At 46.4% G+C, this 20,150-nt stretch overlaps 1 protein-coding gene and 1 pseudogene across 1 annotated transcript in view; one reads left to right on the forward strand and one right to left on the reverse strand.

The window, feature by feature from the left end:
* Nucleotides 1-3,096: 3,096 nt before the first annotated feature.
* LOC137312581 (uncharacterized) overlaps nt 3,097-20,150 on the reverse strand; it is a 103,500-nt gene continuing 86,446 nt past the window's right edge. Inside the window, exon 4 of the mRNA XM_067979111.1 lies at nt 3,097-3,513. Within this exon, the coding sequence (XP_067835212.1) occupies nt 3,097-3,513 (417 nt within the window). The remainder of the gene's footprint in view (nt 3,514-20,150) is intronic.
* Nucleotides 3,747-10,533, forward strand: LOC137312471 (zinc finger protein 501-like; annotated as a pseudogene).

The raw sequence follows: 20,150 nt of genomic DNA on the forward strand, positions 1-20,150 counted from the left end.
TGTTGGAGCTGCACTCATCCAGGCAAGTGGAGAGTATTCCATCACACTCCTGAATTGTGCCTTGTAGATGGTGGGAAGTCTTTGGGGAGTCAGGAGGTGAGTCACTCGCAGCAAAATACCCAGCCTCTGACCTGCTCTTGTAGCCACAGTATATATGTGGCTGGTCCAGTAATGTTTCTGGTCAATGGTGACCCCCAGGATGTTGACTGTGGGGGATTGATAGATACAGTGTGACATTTTGAAATGAACCAATTGGTTCTGTTCATTCTTGTGACTCCGAAACTTGAGGCAGTATTTCTCAAACCAATCCTGGAGAAATATGGGTGGAATGTCGATGTCCGTGTATTTGCATTAATATCTGACAGCTACAGTCCCAGATTAATATAATCAGAGTGAAACTCTCAGTCACTGCGAGTAAGAGCGAACGGCCGTGATCTGCAATACCGAATATAGCACAACAGGCAAGAGGGGGTTAAATTCGGCCCACATTGTTTTTGTCGCTCTCTGCACTGTCCCTGAGTTTGGGATTAATAATGTGTCCGTCTCTGGTATAACAGTGAGAGATGAGATTGCATCTTCTGTCTCTCCAACGGGATTTTCTGGATGAAGCGGAACTTCACAGGTCAGTCTGCAACTGATACTGTGGCACTGTGCATCTCCGCTCGCCCTGTCACCGTATCTGTTTCCCTTTCTCTCTAACTCTCTGGTGCTGTATATGAAGGTGGGATACTGCTATTGAGCGTGACATAAACACACTGATAGGAAGTGTAAGACTGACAGTGTGTGTCTCGCTCTTTCTCGAGTGCTGAACATGAAGGTGGGAGACTGCCTGATGTAAAACAGAGAGAACGGAGTATCCGGTCCTCACTGTAACTGGGGATGTGTTCGGCCCCATTCCCAGTTCACGGTCATTTTCTTTTCACAGATTCAGGACGAGAGTCTCTGTGAGACGGTAAAACTGGCGGAGAAAATCCGCGTCGCAACTGAAACCCCAACACGTGAGATTCTCCAAATCAGCTGGAATGAAGTGTTTGTAAACTGCTGAACTCGTCTGGGAGGGGATGTGTGGGGAGATAGAATCGGGCCTGGGACTGAAATGGAAGGAGGCGGGTTGACTTGTTATCGAAGGGACTGTATTTATGCAGGAATATTACTGACTGTTAATTGTAACGGGGCTTATTTAAAAGCTCCGGATTTCCGGGAATCCTTGAATATGAAGCCCGAGTCTGTAAGCGTTTGTGCCGGCCGCTGTGTTTTGTTTCAATTGTCGATAAACGATTTGAAATTGGCGGGTGGAGAAAGCTGGAGGTGGAGCTGGAAGATCAGAGGCCGCTCTCTGCTTTGTCGCTCACTCTGACTCCTCCTCTCCCGCTTTCTCTGTTTAATCCCCCATTTGGAACCAAAGCGGGACGGTTTACTTGTTAACAGGACGAAAAGCGAGTAATATTTCTAATCTCCTGGGCACCAGGCAATTCACTGTTAATTGTTTTTATTAACAAAGTTACATTTCAGTGATTCCCCAGTTTGTTTAATGCGTTATTTAAATCATCCAACAAAATCGAACAGAAACGGAGCAAAGCGTTGAATCCCACAAATGTAGAACGGTTAGTCGATCCGTTCTGGTGATGCTTTACGAGCCCAGCATGGCAAATAGTTTGAATAAATACAAGAAATCTGGTGATGTGTGGACTGGGTCCAAAGGTCACCGTTTAAAATACCGGACTGTGGTCGGTGCCCCGACTCCAGTCCCATTAATACCCCATCTCGTCTACAATGAGACAAAAACAGCTCAACGCAACACTGGTAGCATGATATCAACGTCTTCCTTCAGTCAGTAACCAGCCCTTTCACAGATTCAGTGCGTGGCTCTGAAAAAAGCCTTTACATCGAGTTACATTGAAACTGCAGCAGAGAAACAGGCCATTCGGCGCAACTGGTCCATACCGGCGTTTATGCTGCTCACGAACCTCCTCCTTCCTTACTTCACCCAACCCTATCGGCATATCCTTAGATTCCTTTCGCCCTCATGTGCTGATCTATCTTCCCCTTAAATGCCCCTATGTTATTTGCCTCATCTACTCCTTGTAGTTACGAGGTTCACATTCTAACCACTCTCTGGGTAAAGCAGTTTCACCTGAATTCCCTATTTGATTTATTAGCGACTATTTTATTTTTATTACTTGAAGTTTTGAACTCCCCACAAGTGGAAACATTTTCTCTGCGTCTGTCCTAACAAACCCAATCATTATCTTAAAGACCTCTATCAGGTTCACCCTCAGTCTTCTCTTTTCCAGTGAAACGAGACCCAGTCTGTTCGGCCTTTCCTGATAAGAATATCCTCCCATTTCTGGTATCATCCTTGTGAATCTTGTTTGCATCTTCTCCAATGCCCCGATGTCTATAATATGGAGACCAGAACTGTTCGCCGTATTCCAAATGTGGTCTAACCAAGATTCCATACAGATTTAACTTAACTTCTTTGCTTTTCAATTCTATCCCTCTAGAAATGAATGCTAGTGTTTGATTTTGCTTTTTATGACCTTATTCACCAGCGTCGCTACTTTTTGTAATTTGTATATCTGTACCACGAGATCCATTTGCTCCTCAATACCGTTTAGACTTTTATTATCCAAACTGTATGTGATCTCCTTATTCTTCATTCTGAAAGTTTATTAATGTCATCTTGCATTTTTACACATTCTTCCTTTGTATTAAATACATCCCCCAATTTGATGTCATCGGCAAATTTTGAAATTGTACTTTCGATTCCAGAATCCAAATCATTATTGTAAATTGTGAAAAACAGTGGTCCCAGCACCGATCCCTGTGGAACACCACTTCCCACCTTTTGCCAATCTGAGTAGCTACCCTTAACCTCTATTCTCGGTTTTCTGTTTTGTAGCCAGCTGACTATCCATTCTACCACCTGTCCCCTGACTCCACGTACTCTGAACTTACCCATGAGTCTAGAATGCGGTACATTATCGAGGGCCTTCAGAAAATCCAAATATATCACATCTACAAAATGAACACTGTCTATCTTTTTGTTCCTTCTTCAAATGATTTATTAAGTTTGGTCCTGTCCTTGTCCTGTTATTAGATTAAATCTGGGCCGCTCCACTTGTTCTTGATGCTCCCAGGGCTTTTCTTCGGGAGCAGCACGGCCTGAATATTAGGCAGCACCCCGCCCTGAGCGATGGTCACCCTTCCCAGCAGCTTGTTGAGCTTCTCGTCGTTGCGGATGGCCAGCTGCAGGTGTCTGGGGATGTTGCGAATCTTCATGTTTTCCAGGGCCGCGTTGCCGGCCAGCTCGAGGATTCCAGCCGTCAGATACTCGAGCACAGCCGCCAGATAGACCGGGGCTCCGGCACCCACACGTTCAGCGTAGTTCCCCTTTCGCAGGAGCCTGCGCATACGGCTGACAGGGAACTGCAGTCCGGCCCGGGATGAGCGAGACTTGGCCTTGACCCGAGCTTTACCGCCGGTTTTTCCTCTTCCAGACATTTCCACAATCTCACAAACACTTTCAAAACGAATGAAGAATCCTCCAGCACTCGCCCTTCTTACATCTTCTCTCAGAGTGTTTACACTGCCCGCTCACCCTCACTGATATTCTATCTTTCAACTGCTGTAATATTGTCCTGCAGCAATATTGCTGCTGCTCCTCCTTTCCCGACTTCTCTGTCCTGTTGTCGTGTGTCTCGAAGGCCGCCTTGGAGAACGCTTACCCGAAGATTGGTTGCTGAATGTCCTTGACTGCTGAAGTGTTCCCCAGCTGGGAGGAAACCCGCCTGTCCGGCGATTGTTGCGAGGTGATCTGCTCAGACGAGGAGGAACGCGATGGACACCTACAAACGCTGAACGACGCTCTGCTAAGAACGGGATATGACGCTCGACTCGTCGATCGACAGTTCCGACGGGCCACAGCAAAGAATCGATTAGACCTCCTCAGAAGACTAACACGGGACGCAACCAACAGAGTACACTTCGTCGTCCAGTACTCCCACGGAGCGGATAAACTACGCCATGTTCTGCGCAGCCTTCAACATGTCATCGATGACGACGAACACCTCGCTAAGGCCATCCCCACCCCTCCACTACTCGCCTTCAAACAGCCACCAAACCTCAAACAGACCGCCGTTCGCGGCAAATTACCCAGCTTTCAGGAGAACAGCGTCCACCACACCACACGACCCTGCCACGGCAACATGCCAGATCATCGACACAGATACCAACATCACACGAGAGGGCACCACCCACCAGGTGCACGGTTCATACTCCTGTGACTCGGCCAACGTTGTCTACCTCATAAGTTGCAGGAAAGGATGCCCCGGAGCATGGTACATTGGCGAGACCATGCAAACACTGCGACAACGGATGAAAGGACACCGCGCAACAATCGCCAGACAGGAGGGTTTCCTCCCAGTCGGGGAACACTTCAGCAATCAAGGTCATTCAGCCACCGATCTTCGGGTAAGCGATCTCCAAGGCGGACTTCGAGACACACGACAACGCAAAATCGTCGAGCAGAAATTGATAGCCAAATTCCGCACACGTGAGGACGGCCTCAACCGGGATCTTGGGTTCATGTCACGCTACACGTAACCCCACCAGCGAAATAAAGTTATCTGTTCTTAATACAACGGGTCATTCTCTGTCTTTCTCTTCCTTTCGGATGTTTCTGTCTCTTTCTCTCTCTCTGTCTTTTGTTCTGGCCGTTTGTATATTCGCTGGTCCTGTATGTAACATCTGTCTGTCTGAACACTTTGATTGCCTTGACAATGGCCAGTTGGAAAGATTATCTGTAATCACCGGGTATTGTTCTCTGACTATAAATGCAGTAACATTCAAGGAATCCCACACTTCACCTGACGAAGGAGAAAGCCACCGAAAGCTTGTGATTTTCAAATAAAACTGTTGGACTATAACCTGGTGTTGTAAGATTCCTTACATTTGTCAACTCCAGTCCATCACCGGCATCTCCACATCGTGAGTACATTAAAAGCTGAGATCAATAGATTTTTGGACTCTAGTTGAGTCAAAGGATATGGGGATCGGGCGGGAAAGTGGAGATGAGGTCGAAGATCAGCCCTGATCTGATTGAACGGCAGAGCAGTCTCGTGGGGCCGTATGGGCTACTCCTGCTCCTATTTCTTATGTTCTTATGTCGAGAGCCTTATATCCAAGTGTGCTGATGAAACTAAGTTATGAAGCACAATAAGCGTTATAAATAGGAGCAGAAAGTTGCAAAGGGACATTGATAGATTCAGTGAGTGGGCAAAACTGTGGCAGATTGAATTCAACGTGAGTAAGTGTGAGGTCATCCACTTTGGACCATAAAAAGATAGATCAGAGTATTTTCTAATTAGCAAGAAACTAGGAACTGTGGGTGAGCAGAGAAATTTACAGGACCAAGTACAGAATTCAAGAAAAGGTGCAAAAAAAGTTAAAATGGTAATGGAATTTTGATCTTTATCTTAAGGGATCTGGAATAAAAAGATGTGAAAGTTATGTCACAGTTATGCAGAGCTCTGGTTAGACCTCATTTAGATTACTGTGTGTTCTGGGCACCGCACCTCTGTCAGGATAAGATCATAAGAAATAATTGCAGGAGTAGGCCATACGGCCCGTCGAACCTGCTCCGCCATTCAATAGATCATGGCTGATCTTGAACCTCATCTCCACTTTACCGCCCTAGACCCCTATCCCTTGATTTCCTTGTCCAAAACAATATTAAACTAAATCTTGAATACACTCAACGACTGAGCATCCACAGCCCTCTGGGGTGGAGAGAACAGCACCAATTAAGATAAAGGGAATGAAATGAAATGTGTCATACAGTTACATCTCGCTGCTCTGTCTGACCATTTTGATCGCTACTTCCCTGCAGAGGGATTTGAAAATTTGAAGGAAAAGCGTTGGGTGAAAGATCCTTTTGCTTTCAAAAATCCTGAATCAATAATGAAGCTAAACTTGATGCTTGAGCAAGAAAACGAGCTGATGCGACTCACCTGTGAGCACACTGTAAACACACCACAAGTCATTCAGTTTGTCATCTTTTTCGATCATTGCTTTCAAAGATTATCCTCTGTTAAGTAAGGTTAGTGTTCTGTTGTTGCTGCCGTTCCCAACAATCTACATGTGCGAACTGGGATTTTCGACTCTGACAAGGTTAAAAACAAGAGAAAGAAACCGACTCAACAGCGCACCTGATATGCGTGTAGCGCTTTCATCTTGTGATCCAGATTGGAACGAGATCACGAACAACAGGCAGACTCACCCGTCACATTAAATAAGTGAAACTCAACCTGACCGTTTTCTTATTGTATTTAAACTGTAATTAAAATTATATTCAAGGAACGTGGATGTCGAATTTTATTTATTGCTTGAAGTGGTGAAGAACTAGCATATATTGACCTTTATTCGGATTTGATGAAAACTCCAGTCAGAAGATATTATTTGTTTGGGTCCCTGGGGGAAGTGTTTTTCTTCCACTGGGTCGCGAGGAAAACAGTTTGAGAAACACTGTTCTACATTGTACGCTCAGTGTCTGTTTAGCAAACCCGTTCTGAATTCCTCAGTCTCTGTTTCTCGACACGGTTCTGTGGGCGACGCGGGCAATAAAATACTGACCAACAAACGGCGAATAATGGCGGCCGGAAGCCCCACAATCCCCCGCGCCCCAGAAACCCCTCTGTCTGTACAAGGCGCTCAGTCCCTGATCAGATTGCGCATGCTCCCAATGCCGCCTTGCCTTCCAGAGCGCCTCGGCCCTGTCGTTTGCGAGAGTCGGACTCGGTGGAAACGGGACAAGACACCGGGAAGCGGTGGGTAGGACGGGGGAGGGGCTGGATGAGGGGTTTGGTCGAGCCCAGGGACACTCGCCCGTCCGCCGGGCACCCCGGCTCTGATTCGGTGCCTGAGCCGCACTCGCTGTTGCTGAGACTCCGCTCAGTGTATTTGCAGGCTGTTGTTGATCTGCTCCCGTTGGCCTCCGCTTTGCCGGACAGAATCAGCCAGGGACGGTAGCTGTGCTGCTCCCCATGGTAGAAATGCAGTCAGCTGGTTGTAAAGGCTCACAGGTTCAGAATTACCAATTGGCCGGTTACTGGAGGGCAAACAGTGACTGGGGCCGAATCCCAACATCACGGAGCACATTCAGGAGAGAAAGGGAGAAAAATAGAGTCTGCGATGAATCTGGATTTCAAACAGCGAGGACGTGTCAAAGAGGGAGAGTGTGTGGGAAGGGGGTATTTACAGGTTAATTGTGGTAAGGAGGGAGAGTGTGTGGGAAGGGGGATTTACTGCTTAATAGGGGCAAGGAGGGAGAGTGTGTGGGACGGGGGGTTTGCAGCTTAATAGGGGCAAGGAGGGAGAGTGTGTGGGACGGGGGATTTACAGCTTAATAGGGGCAAGGAGGGAGAGTGTGTGGGACGGGGGATTTACAGCTTAATATGGGCAAGGAGGGAGAGTGGGTGGGACGGGGGATTTACAGATAAAAAGGGGTAAGGAGGGAGAGTGTGTGTGACGGTGATTTACAGCTTAATAGGGGCAAGGAGGGAGAGTGTGGAACGGGGGATTTACAGATTAATCGGGGCAAGGAGGGAGAATGTGTGGGACGGGGGATTTACAGCTTAATAGGGGCAAGGAGGGAGAGTGTGTGGGACGGGGATTTACAGCTTAATCGGGCAAGGAGGGAGAGTGTGGGACTGGGATTTACAGCTTAATAGGGGCAAGGAGGGAGAGTGTGTGGGAAGGGGGATTTACAGCTTAAAAGAGGCAAGGAGGGAGAGTGTGGGACGGGTTATTTACAGCTTAATAGAACTAGAACTCTCTGTTCTGAATTTCTGTCCTGGACTTGCGGAGATCACTTACGTAAATGATGAGGACAGATTGCAGAGACATGGCTTGTATTCTCTTGAATGTACAAGATTAAAGATTGATCTAATTGAGGTATTTAAGGTGATTAAAGGATTTGATAGGGTAGATGGAGAGAAACTATTTCCTCTGATGGGAGAGTCCAGAACAAGGCGGGAATTACCTTAAAATTGGAACGAGGCCATTGAGGGGTGATGTCAGGAAGCAATTCTTCACACAAAGGGGAGTGGAAATCTGGAACTCTCTTAACTCCAAAAAGCTGTTGAGGCTGGGGGTCAATTGTAAATTTGACAATTGAGATTGATTGATTTTTGTTTGGCCCGAGTATTAAGGGTTATGATACCAAGGAGGGTAGATAGAGTTAAGATATAAATCAACCATGATCCAATTGAATGGCCTCCTGCTGTTACTGTGTTGCTAAATGCAGCCATCTGCAATTAGATTGTGGAAGGCAAGGGCCTTGTTCACAAGTGAACGGACGAGGGAGATGCGGATCGAAGTGGTGACTCGTCAGGGAGTGTCTGGAAATGAAGGAGAAATGGTGATTGGTCAGGGACTGTCTGTAAATGCAGGTTAAATGGTGATGGGTCATGGAGGTCTGTAAATGAAGGAGAAATAGCTGCAGGTCAGGGAGAATCTGCAAATGAAGGAGAAATAGTGACAGATCATGGACCGTCTTTAAATAGAGGAAAAATGGTGACAGGTCAGGGAGAGTCCGTCGCCAAAATTGGGAGATAGCACAGTTGGACTGGTTACAGGCAGCAATAGGGAGGGACATAGTATCGAAATGAGGGGGAGAGCATATACACCCAGCCAGAGACAGCATCTTCAGAAGAGGAGAGGGAGTGGAACCAATGAGTTTAGAACTGAACCCAGCCAGAGCCAGCACCTACAGGGGAGGAGAGGGAGGGGGATCTGTAAGTGTAGTACTGAACCCAGCCAGAGTCAGAACCATCAGAGGAGGAGAGGGAGGGGAACCAGTGAGTGTAGAACTGAACCCAGCCAGAGTCAACATATTCAGGGGAGGAGAGGGATGGAAACCAGTGAGTGTAGAACTGAACCCAGCCAATGTCAGCACTTTCAGGGGAGGAGAGGGAGGGGAACCAGTGAGTGTAGAACTGAACCCAGCCAGAGTCAGTACCTTCAGGGGAAGAGAGGGAGGGGAACCAGTGAGTGTAGAACTGAACCCAGCCAGAGTCAGTACCTTCAGGAGAGGAGAGTGGGGGAACCTGTGAGTGTAGAATTGAACCCAGTCAGTGTCAGAACCATCAGGGGTGGAGAGAGCGGGGAAGCGGTGAGTGTAGAACTGACCCCAGTCAGATTCAAAGCTTTCCGGGGAGAGAAAGAAACTTAAATGGAAGGAAAAATGTTGGAGATGGTGCGATTGAGTTGGATTTCAGCAGAGAGAGGAGGGTGAGTGTGTGGGACGGTGATTTACTGTCTGGGGGAATGAGCGGGTAGAATGTTCCATAGAAACTAGAATTGCCTGTTTTGAATTTCGATCCTCCAATCACAGTGTAAACTCCTTTTACAGTGTATTAGAAGGGGAGGATTTGCAGACGGGAAACTCAAACCAAACCACGTCATGATCTGACAGTCACTCAATTCATCAGCACCTGAAGTTCATCGGACTTGGAATATAGTAGGAGAAATGTTTGTCTGTTCTGTCTGTGGGAAAAAATTTCAAACATCAGTGCAACTGGAAAAGCACCGAGACACACATACCCGAGTGAGAGTGTTCCAGTGCACTGACCGTGGAAAGAGCTTTAACCATTTACACACAGCCTGAAAAAACATTTCACCATTCACAGCGGGGAGAAACCAGACACGTGTTGTGTATGTGGACCAGGCTTCAACTGATCGTCCAACATGGAGAGAAACAAGGACACCCGCACCATGGAAAAACCGTGGAAATGTGGGGATTGTGGGAAGGGATTCAATTACCCGTCCCAGCTGGAAACTCATCGGCGCAGACACACTGGGGAGAGGCCGTTCCTCAGTACCGTGTGTACGAAGGGATTGAATGAGTCATCCAGCCGACTGAAACACCACCGAGTTCACACTGGAGAGAGGCCGTTCACCTGCACTGAGTGTGGGAAGGGATTCACTTGTTCATCCAGTCTTCTGACACATCAACTTGCTCACACTGATAAGAAACGTTTTAAATGTTCTGACTGTGAAAAGAGCTTTAAAAGTACAAAAGATCTACTGGCACACCAACGGATTCACACAGGGGAGAGGTCGTTCACCTGCACTGAGTGTCGGAAGGGATTTACTCTCACATCCAACCTGCTGACACATCAACGCACTCACACTGGGGACAAGCCGTTCACCTGCACTGAGTACGGGATGAGATTCACCCAGTCATCCCATCTGCTGACACACCAGCGAGTTCACACTGGGGAGAGGCCGTTCACCTGCTCCACGTGTGGAAAGATATTCACTCGTTCATCCTACCTCATTGAACATCAATTTGTTCACACTGGTAAGAGACTTTTTAAATGTTCTGACTGTGAGAAGAGTTTTAAAATTAAAAGGCATCTTCTATCACACCAACGCACTCACACTGGGGAGAGGCCGTTTACCTGCTCTGTGTGTGGGAAGGGATTCACTCGGTCATCCCACCTGCTGAGACACCAGAGAGTTCATGTATGACTCCAGGGGTTCGATTCTGCTCTAAATCACATCTAGGAATGAACCACGTTCATTCTGACAGGTGGGGTTTGTTTCTGATGTTAATAACCCCTTTAACTGGGCTGGAGTTTGGTAATCTGTACAAGCGTTTAATGAATCAGCTTTCTTTTAAACACAGTGGGCTAAATATTGGGTCGTGTAGCGCCCGTTGTTTCTGCGCTACGTGGCGTCTCGAAGTACCAAGATAGTGTCTTGGCTGCGTGTGCACATTCCCAGCGTGACGTGCGCCGGTCGCCATCTTTGAGTAGGTATTTGCACGTGCGCAAATACCGAACGCCGGCAGCATGTAAAGTAAGGAGAAAATGGATACAATCAGTGTGCAACGATAATTTAAAGTGATAGACACCATTTTGGAACTTAAGGTTCAACTCAATGCAGTCATAACCATGACCATCAGAACATTTTTTAGAGTGTCTGGAGGACCCCGGAGCAGCGCATTTTAAACGGACCATGCAGGATGTACACGCTAGCGGCTGGATTATTGATTCTGGCTGCTGATGGATTTGTGACTGTTTTTGGAGGTTTCCTATGCTTGAATACGACGACGCGGGGACGTAGCCTAAAATTTAGAGCCAGGACTTGCAGGAGAGAAGTTAGGAAACAATTCTACACACAAAGGGTGGGAGATGTTTGGAGCTCTCGTTCTGCAATGGGTAGTTGATGCGAGCTCAATTGTGAATTCTAAATCTGAGATTGATAGATTTCTGTGAACCAAGGATATTAATGGATATGGGGCTAAGGCGGGTATACGGAGTTAGGTCACAGGCCCACCATGATCTCATTGAATGACGGAACAGGCTTGAGGGGCTAAATGCCACTGCCACTTATTGGCTCCTGTTTGGCGCCACCTTCTCCTGCGAGAAAGTGGGACATGTATTTCGGTGATGTGACTGTCATGGGTGAATAGCTACTAGTATGTGTGTCCTGTGGCTTGCAACAGTGATAATGTGTAAGGGTGAGAGGAAGCATCTGACTGTAAGAGTTGAGTACTGATTGAAAGCGTTTGTTGGTATGTGGGTGATGGTGGGTGCAGTGCCTGGTGCAGTTGGTAGGAGACGACACTTGACAGTTGACCTCACTCACCTTGACCACTCGTGTCAAAGTATTAAACTTCTTCCTGCACGGAATCCATGTTCGTGGTGCTGTGCGCCTGGCATTAACCTCGTTCCCTGCTGCCTCCCACTGCCTTTTTGGCATTTGTCTGGAGGGCGTCTTGACCCTCGGCGGATATAGGATGTTCCTCCTTCTGACCACCTCCTGCACCAAGGTGCATCAGCAGAGAGTCTTGGTGCATGCGCTCTTGCAGTCTCAGATTGGCAGATTAGAGAGGTCTGGCATACAGATTGGAGGATGTGGGATTTAGTAGTGTGCAACCTTAATTCAATGTTTAACACAACTCATCAGTTTGTAAACATAGGGTTAGGGTAACATAGGGTAAAGCATCTGTGCTTTACATGTGTGATGTCTGATCTCCATGCAGACAGCAGACTTATTATTAGCAAGTAACAGGTACCGGCTACCTTTAAGAGATTTTAAGAGACACCCTCCCTTTAAGAGATTGGAACCCCCCGCCGCCGCCACCCCCGCTCCCCGCCCCGGCTGGTGGAAAATGCGCATTTCTATTTCTACCCTATCGAATCCTTTTATAATTTTAAATGTATGGTTCAGATCACCCCTCAACCTTCTGAACTCAAGGGAATGCAAACCAAGTTTATGCAACCGATCCTCATAATTGAACCATTCAAGCCCCAGTGTCATTCTGGTGAATCTGCACTGTCCCCCTCCAAGGCCAATATATCCTTGGTGAGGATCAGTGCTCCAGATGGGCTCTGACCAAGGCTCTGTAGAACTGAAGCATCACTTCCTTCCCTTTGTATTCCTGCCCTCGAGATAAAGGCCAATATTCCATTAGTCTGTCATTACTTTTTTATCTGTGCACTAGCCTTTACTGATTTGTGTACATGGACACCCAAATCCCTTTGCTCCTCCACCGCTCCCAGTCTCTCAGTTTAAGAAAATACTCCCATGTTTCCTTCTTGCATCCAAAGTGAATGATCTCACACTTCCCCACGTTGAACTCCACCTGCCACAGTTTGTCCATTCACGTAAACATTCTCTTTGTAACTTCCTGCTCCCATCTACACCACTTATTGTGCCTCCTAACTTAGTGTCACTTCGAAACTTGGATCTACAACTCTATTCCTTCATCCAAGTTATTGATAAATATGGTGAAAAGCTGAGGCCCCAGTACAGATCCCTGGGGACACCACTTGTCATATCCCGCCAATCAACGAACTTTCCCTTTATCCCTATTCTCTTCTCCTACCTCCTAACCAATTCCAACCCAAGTCACAAGGTTCTTTCAATTCTGTGCATTTTTATTGATTCTCGTAATCTCTTGTGCTGAACCTTAACAAATGCCTTCTGGAAGTCCATATAGACAACATCCATAGACACACCCCTGTCCACCTTGTTAATTACCTCAAAAAATCCAAATGGATTAGTCAGACATGACCTGCTCTTTACAAATCGACGTTGACTCTCTTTGATCAGTTCAGACTTGTTCAAGTGCTCAATCATTTTGTCTCTGATGATAGATTCCAGGAACTTCCCCACAACTGACCTTAAACTGACAGGTCTGTATTTTCCTGGTTTCTTCCTCCCTCCTTTCTAAAATAACGGAGTGACGTTTTCAATTTTCATCTCCAAATGCACAATTCCTGAGTCTGGAGAGATTTGGGAAATTATGACCAATGCATCTACAATTTCCCCACCCGTTTCCTTTAATACCCTGTGGTGGAAAACATCAGGTCCTGGAGATTTCATTCTTTGTTTGCAGTTATTTATTTATCCGATTGTGTATAACAGGACTGAGAGTCCCAGCACTGACGGTGTATGTAACAGGACTGAGTCTCCCAGCACTGACAGTGTATATAACAGGACTGAGTGTCCCAGCACTGACGATATAACAGGAGTCTGTATCCCAGCATTGACTGTGTGCATAATAGGACTGAGTGTCCCAGCACCGACTGTGTGTATAAGAGGACTGACTGTCCCAGCACTGACGGTGTGTATAACAGGACTGAGTTTCCCAAGACTGACAGTGTGTATAACAGGACTGAGTGTCCCAACACTGACAGTGTGTATAACAGGACTGACTGTCCCAGCACTGACGGTGTGTATAACAGGACTGAGTTTCCCAAGACTGACAGTGTGTATAACAGGACTGAGTGTCCCAACACTGACAGTGTGTATAACAGGACTGAGTGTCCCAACACTGACAGTGTGTATAACAGGACTGAGTTTCCCAAGACTGACTGTTCTTCCAATGTACATGATTGTGCGTAGAGTGTACATGGGCTGTTGGAGGAGATAAATGGGTGGGGTAGACTCCATGATAGGGTGGAGTGGCATGCGGTTGACGGTAGAGATTAAATCGAATGGAGGATGTTACAGAGATAGGGAGGGGGCGAGGACCATGGTGCGACTTGAACACGAGGGTGAGGATTTTAAAATCGAAACTTTGCCGGACCGGGAGCCAATTTAGTAACACACGAACAGAAACTTACGGTTCACTGCCCGGCAGACAGGTGGAGAAGACATTGATGTCCGCGGAGGAACAGTCAGGGTCACAGCAGCAGTCGAGTTCGCAGAATCCGCCAGTCAGGTCACAGGTACAAATGGAAACTGCTGGAACAAGACACACACACACAGATCTTACAACAGAGCACGGACGGTCTCAAAGACCACCTCCCTCCCTTGTCAGAAACCACGATCGCCGTCTTCACCATCTCCCAAAATCAATCTGCAGACTTTTCCTCCCACTGCTTTCTACTCACCGAATTACAGCTTCCAGATACCCAGCACAACCCACTTAATAAATAATAATAACTGTGTGGAGAGAATCGAGAAGCTGGCTTCACTCTCTTTGCAGCAAGTGAAGGTTCGGGGGAGATTTACCGGAATGGTACCCGGGATGAGGGACTTCAGCTACATGGAGAGACTGGAGTAGTTGGGATTGTTCTCGTTAGAGCAGAGACGGTTAAGGGGGGATTTAATCGAGGGGTTCAAAATAAGGAGGGGTTTTGATGGAGTCGATGGGGAGAAACTGTTGCCAGTAGCGGGAGGGTCGGTAACCAGAGCACACAGATTGAAGGGAATTGGAAAAAAAGCCAGAGGGAGATGAGGAGAATGTTTTTAGGGAGCGAGTTGTAATGATCTGGAATTCACTGCCTGAAAGGGCGGTGAGAGCAGATTCAATAATAACTTTCAAAAGGGAATCGAGTCAATCCTTGAAGGGGGAAATTTGCGGGACTGTGGGGAAAGAACAGGAGAGTGGGACTAATCGGATGGCTCTTTCACAGAGCCGGCACGGGCGTGATGGGCCGAGCGGCTTCTTTCACAGAGCCGGCACGGGCGTGATGGGCCGAGCGGCCTCTTTCACAGAGCCGGCACAGGCGCGATGGGCCGAGCCTCGTGACGTCAGCGCGCAAAGTTGAGTGATTCTTCAGAATGTCACGTGTTGGAAGGTGTCAGCCCAGGAGTCAGAGGGAGGAGAGACCTGTCAATCAAAGGGCCCGGATTCAGCACTCACTGCGCACAGGGTTTGGAGAATTTGTTTAAAAGGCAAAATGTGCAAGAATGAAATCAAAATAGAAATGCACCAAAAAAGGAAAAAAAAAACCTGCAAATACAATAATCTGAATTTAAAACAGAAATGTCTAAACTCACATCAGGCTGATGGTCTGGGTCCTCCTGCTACTATTAGTCTTCTCCACCTGGGGCATAGGATGAGCAGAATGCTTGAATGTTACTTTTTTAATGCAGAGGGTGCTGAATGGATGGAATGGACCAGCGAGGGAGGCAGTGGGGCCTGATTGTATCAGCAAATTCCAGAGAGTTGGAGAAGTACTTGACAGCGATACCTTGGATACGACAGCCTCGAAATTTAAAATGATTTTTGGTACATGTGCACTAGTTTTTAGTGATTGCTGTACCGAGACACCTAAACACCATTGCTCCTCTACAGTCCCTAGTTTCTCACCCTTGAGGACATTCTACTATTTCTATTATATAGAATGTACAAAAGGACCATGCCGGTGTTTATGCTCTACATGAGCCACCTGTCACCCTTCCTCATCTAACCCTATCAGCATATCTTTCTATTCCTTGAGGTATGACAGCCTGGAAATTGGGATCTTCAATGTTATTTTTGGTATATGTGCACTTGCTTTCCACACTTCACCATCCAATAATAACAGACTTTTATTGATTGGTGTACCTGGACACCAAATTCCCTTTGCTGCTCTACAGTCCCAATAGATGCTTTTTGTATTGCTCCCCACATCTTTAGTCTGGCCGTATATACTCCCTTCACTGCCCAATAACAAAAGAGACGGTGAGACTGGAACTTTCTTTTGTATTTCAAAATATAGTTTATTTCATAAAATGTATGGATACACACAGTTCAATGTAAATATCACAGTTACAATTAAAACAATACAGTACAGATCGTACGCACTACGATTCCATTTTTACACATCAACAAACAGTACATATTTTCTAAGACATAACGTACAATACAAGGTGAAATGGCCTTAAACAGTGGCCTTTCCCCATAGAGCCATTGTGTAGGCGGCACCTCGCTTCAGTGTGTCCCACAGCTGTTGGGGGGTGGTGAACCCCTCTTCGACTACATGGTATAGGGGTTTTGTCTCTATGGAGGGGGGTTATCAGATTTTAACTGAATACACGGATCCATTCGCCGACATTCATGTTAGTGCTTGGCAAACGCTATCTGATGTAACACACCCGTCGAACCTTGGGGTCAGAGACGTAGGGGGTAATTTCACCTTCACCGCTTGGGCGGTAAACTGACGGAGCAGAAATTAAAATCGGGCCGGTTCTATAAGGGGCGGGTGATCCGCTCCACCAATTCAGTCCCCAGCGATGGTGAAAACTTCCCTCTACGTGTTATGAACTGATGCAGTTTGAGATAATGGACCAGCTTGTGTGCTTCGAAGATTGAACTAGTGCATCTGTCAGGAAAGGTGTAGTCGATTCTAGATATCCCCAGCTGAAGGAAATGGGGTGGTCGAGCCCAGTAAATTATGTCAGGTCACTTACTTCGCCATTAACACGGGCGTTCCTGCCTCAGCCATTCGTGGGTAAGGTCCTGAGAAGAGCGGCCAGAGCAACACCCAACAGTTTCCGGACAGGCCACATGTAATATGTAAATCAGTGTATTTATGACGTACAGGGAACTTCATCTAATGTTGGTTACAAATGGGTGAAGGATCCGCTCTTTCGATGGGCATTGAGTGGTCCAGAACATTGGGAAGTTTCTTTTTAACTTATAATTTGTGGGACAAGAGGAGCAGGAGAGCTTTCTCTTGGCCTGCTACGGCCGTGAGAAATCTGTTGGCCCCTAATCGTCACAGAAATGCATCAGGAGGTTTCCTTACAGATCTGTGTAACCAGGCCCAGCCTCATGTCCGATTAAACTCCCTGCAGTGAGTAAACATTGCTGCACAGCAGCTCAGAGAGGAAACGATCTCGGGAACTCCCCACTGGAGTTTGAAATTACATTAATATTTTGCCAGTTAGTGACGGTCCGGGTGTTGGTCCATTATTATTCTATTCTGGTCAAAACAAATGTCCCACTGAACAGGACGCTGTCTGTCCCTGACAGCTCACCCTCAGTCCATCCCACCGGGAAGTGTGTGTGTTGGCAAATAATCATCAACCGAAAATGAGGATTTGATTTTATTAATTTCAGGATTACACATTTAATATTGAAATCGTAACATTTCCAGACGAATAACAGCAAACCATTACATGTTAGAATCATTTCACAACACGGCATTTGTCGGGTAAAATGTATTTCCTGTCTGGTACTTCCAAATTTATCTGAAGTATTGAATTGATATCAGTTACTTCAGTGAACTCATTGATGTCAATAGATAATAAAATCAGGCGCGGTGAATAACGCGCGCCCGATCCCTACCGCCCGTCTTACACCACCGCCAAACGTGAAAATCTACAATAATAGAATTTTTATTTAATTTCAGATGCAAACTCTTGAGATGTTTCTATGATTTAACTAATGTAACAATTAGATTCAGTGGGTATTTCACCCCGTTCTTCAGCTCCTCTCTGAATTTGGTCTGAGTCAGGACATAAATACACGTGTTGGTGCAGGAACTGAGAAGCTGAAGCATGAATCCGGCTGACTCAATGTCACTAGCCGGATAGTAGTGGGCGTTTGTTATTCGGAGAGAGATAACATAAAAAACGATTGCGCTCCATAACAATATAAAACTGCCTGATATACTGAAGAGTAAAATGATGGATTTCCTTCTGTTCTCCATCTCTGGATCCTTGTGATTCTCTCTATTGCTGCGGCCCCGGAGTTCCCTGCGGACTCCACTGGCCACTAAGATGTACCTGGCGGTGAGAACATTGAACAGCAAAATCAGAATGAATGGGAGACAAGATATTAACACAAGATAAAACAAGTCAAAAGCTGCCCATGTGGGTGAAGTGAAAAAGGTCAGTTTCACGACACAACCCCGGGGTATATTGTCCATTGTATATTCCGGGCCAATTACAAAGGACAAGGGAATGTTTAGTAAACAGCTCAGCGCACTCACCACCCCGATAACAGCAGCCGCCGTTTTCTCGGTGCAATATTTTGTTTTCAGCTTCTGACAACAAATGGCCACAAATCGATCAAATGTGAAAACCACTGTAAACCAGACAGAGGCCGCTGTGGCTGCAAAACTCAGGATGTCAATCAGACGGCACACGGGGGTAATGGTCAAGAATGAAACTGGGAAATAAATATTAACAATTCGCCACAGTATGACATCGGTGATAACTAGTAGGAGATCGGCCGCTGCCATTCCCATCAGGTAGCGAGTGATACATTTGGAGAGTCCGCACTTTCCTCGTGACAGGATCACAATCGCCACCAAGTTAACTGTAAGAAAGAGAAACGGAAGTCGAGAAATTACTGATCAGACCTGGAGCCAAAGCAGCAGTTTGAGAGGATCTGGGGTGAAATTTGCAGCTTTATTGCTGCATCAAACGGTGGAAACTGATTCACTGATCTGGGCAGTGCTTTCGGGCAGAGAAAAGTTTTTCAACACAATTATCAATAATGCATTGGGAGATTGATACAGAAAGTGAATAAAATGAGCACCGACTGGAAGGGCCGAGTGAGGGTGCAGTGCCGGTGGGGAAGGGAGAAGTGGCTGCACTGTGCGGGAATCCAACGGGTAAAATTCGGATTTGGCTCCAGAGGGGCGGGAAAGTGAGCGAGGGCCGTAAAGGTGAGGGGACAGGGAGAGCTGCTGCTGGGTTTGTTGCTGTGGTGGAAGAGAGCTGACAGGGGCTGGCACAAAACGGGAACGACCGAGATCCGCAGCGGTGTTTTTGAGTCTTTGAATCGGATTGAAATAGGCAGCTGGCGGCCGAGCCAGTGAGTGAGAGTGGGAGGCATACGAGGAAAAGGACATGTAGGAGGTGGAGGCGAGTCAGGAGCAGATGGTTTGGGAAAGGGGATAATGTGAAGCAACGGATGAGGAGACAGAGGATTCAATGCAGTAGGAGGAGAGGCTGGGATTCACAGGGAGAGACTGCAGCAGACTGTTGGAGGAAATCTAATCTATAGGTCCCACTCACACAATCCAAACAATAAATTCAACGATTGATTTCTGTGGTCATTGTTGTCAGGGAACATTTCGTTCATTACAGAATGTGTCAATAAATTGACTTTGCACATTCAATTAAAATTAAATAAAAATGCATTAATTGAATTAGCTTCATTCTTTATTGAATTAAACTGACTCATCGCTTCTAGAATACAGTATCCTAATAATTCAATGCTATCAAGAAATCACTTTAAATACATTTCAATTAAATTCAAGTAAATTGAACATTCACATAAACAGACTGAGGACCTGATAGCGACAAGCACATCCGGAGCAAGCACAATAAAACTCTCACAATCTGACAACATCCTAATAACACCTTCAAGTCACATTTCCTTTACATTATTGCACTGGAAGTTTCAGCAGTTCATTCCGATGAATTATTCACAACGCTGCTGCTCTCTCGCTCTCTCTCATTCTCTGTATGCCTCTCTTTCTCCCTTTCTCACGTTCCTTCTCCCCCTCCCTTTCGTTTTCCTTCTCGGTCGCGTTCTCTATCGCTCCTCTCTATCTCTTCGCACTCTCTCTAATCTCTTTCACAATGCCGCTTTTAACATCCGAGTAAATACTAACATTCTGATCCTGCTTTCTCTTCACCAGCCCCGTGTTCCAACGATCCTATTCTTAGTGTCAGTTTGTTAAGTTGTGAGGCCTCTGTGAACAGTTTAATGTTTCTACAGATCACCCAAGTCTCCACCTGTTCGCCAACACTGTTCACTTCATCCAAAATGCATGGAATAATCAGAATCGAATGCCTCTTCCAGACACACCTCAAAATAATTGAAATTCCTTCTCCTGTAATTACAAAGTACAGCGTTAGATGGCGGCATTGTTCAATTAACAAAACACCAACATCACCGCTGC

The sequence above is a fragment of the Heptranchias perlo genome, unplaced genomic scaffold (assembly GCF_035084215.1).
Source record: "Heptranchias perlo isolate sHepPer1 unplaced genomic scaffold, sHepPer1.hap1 HAP1_SCAFFOLD_43, whole genome shotgun sequence".
Taxonomy (NCBI): domain Eukaryota; kingdom Metazoa; phylum Chordata; class Chondrichthyes; order Hexanchiformes; family Hexanchidae; genus Heptranchias; species Heptranchias perlo.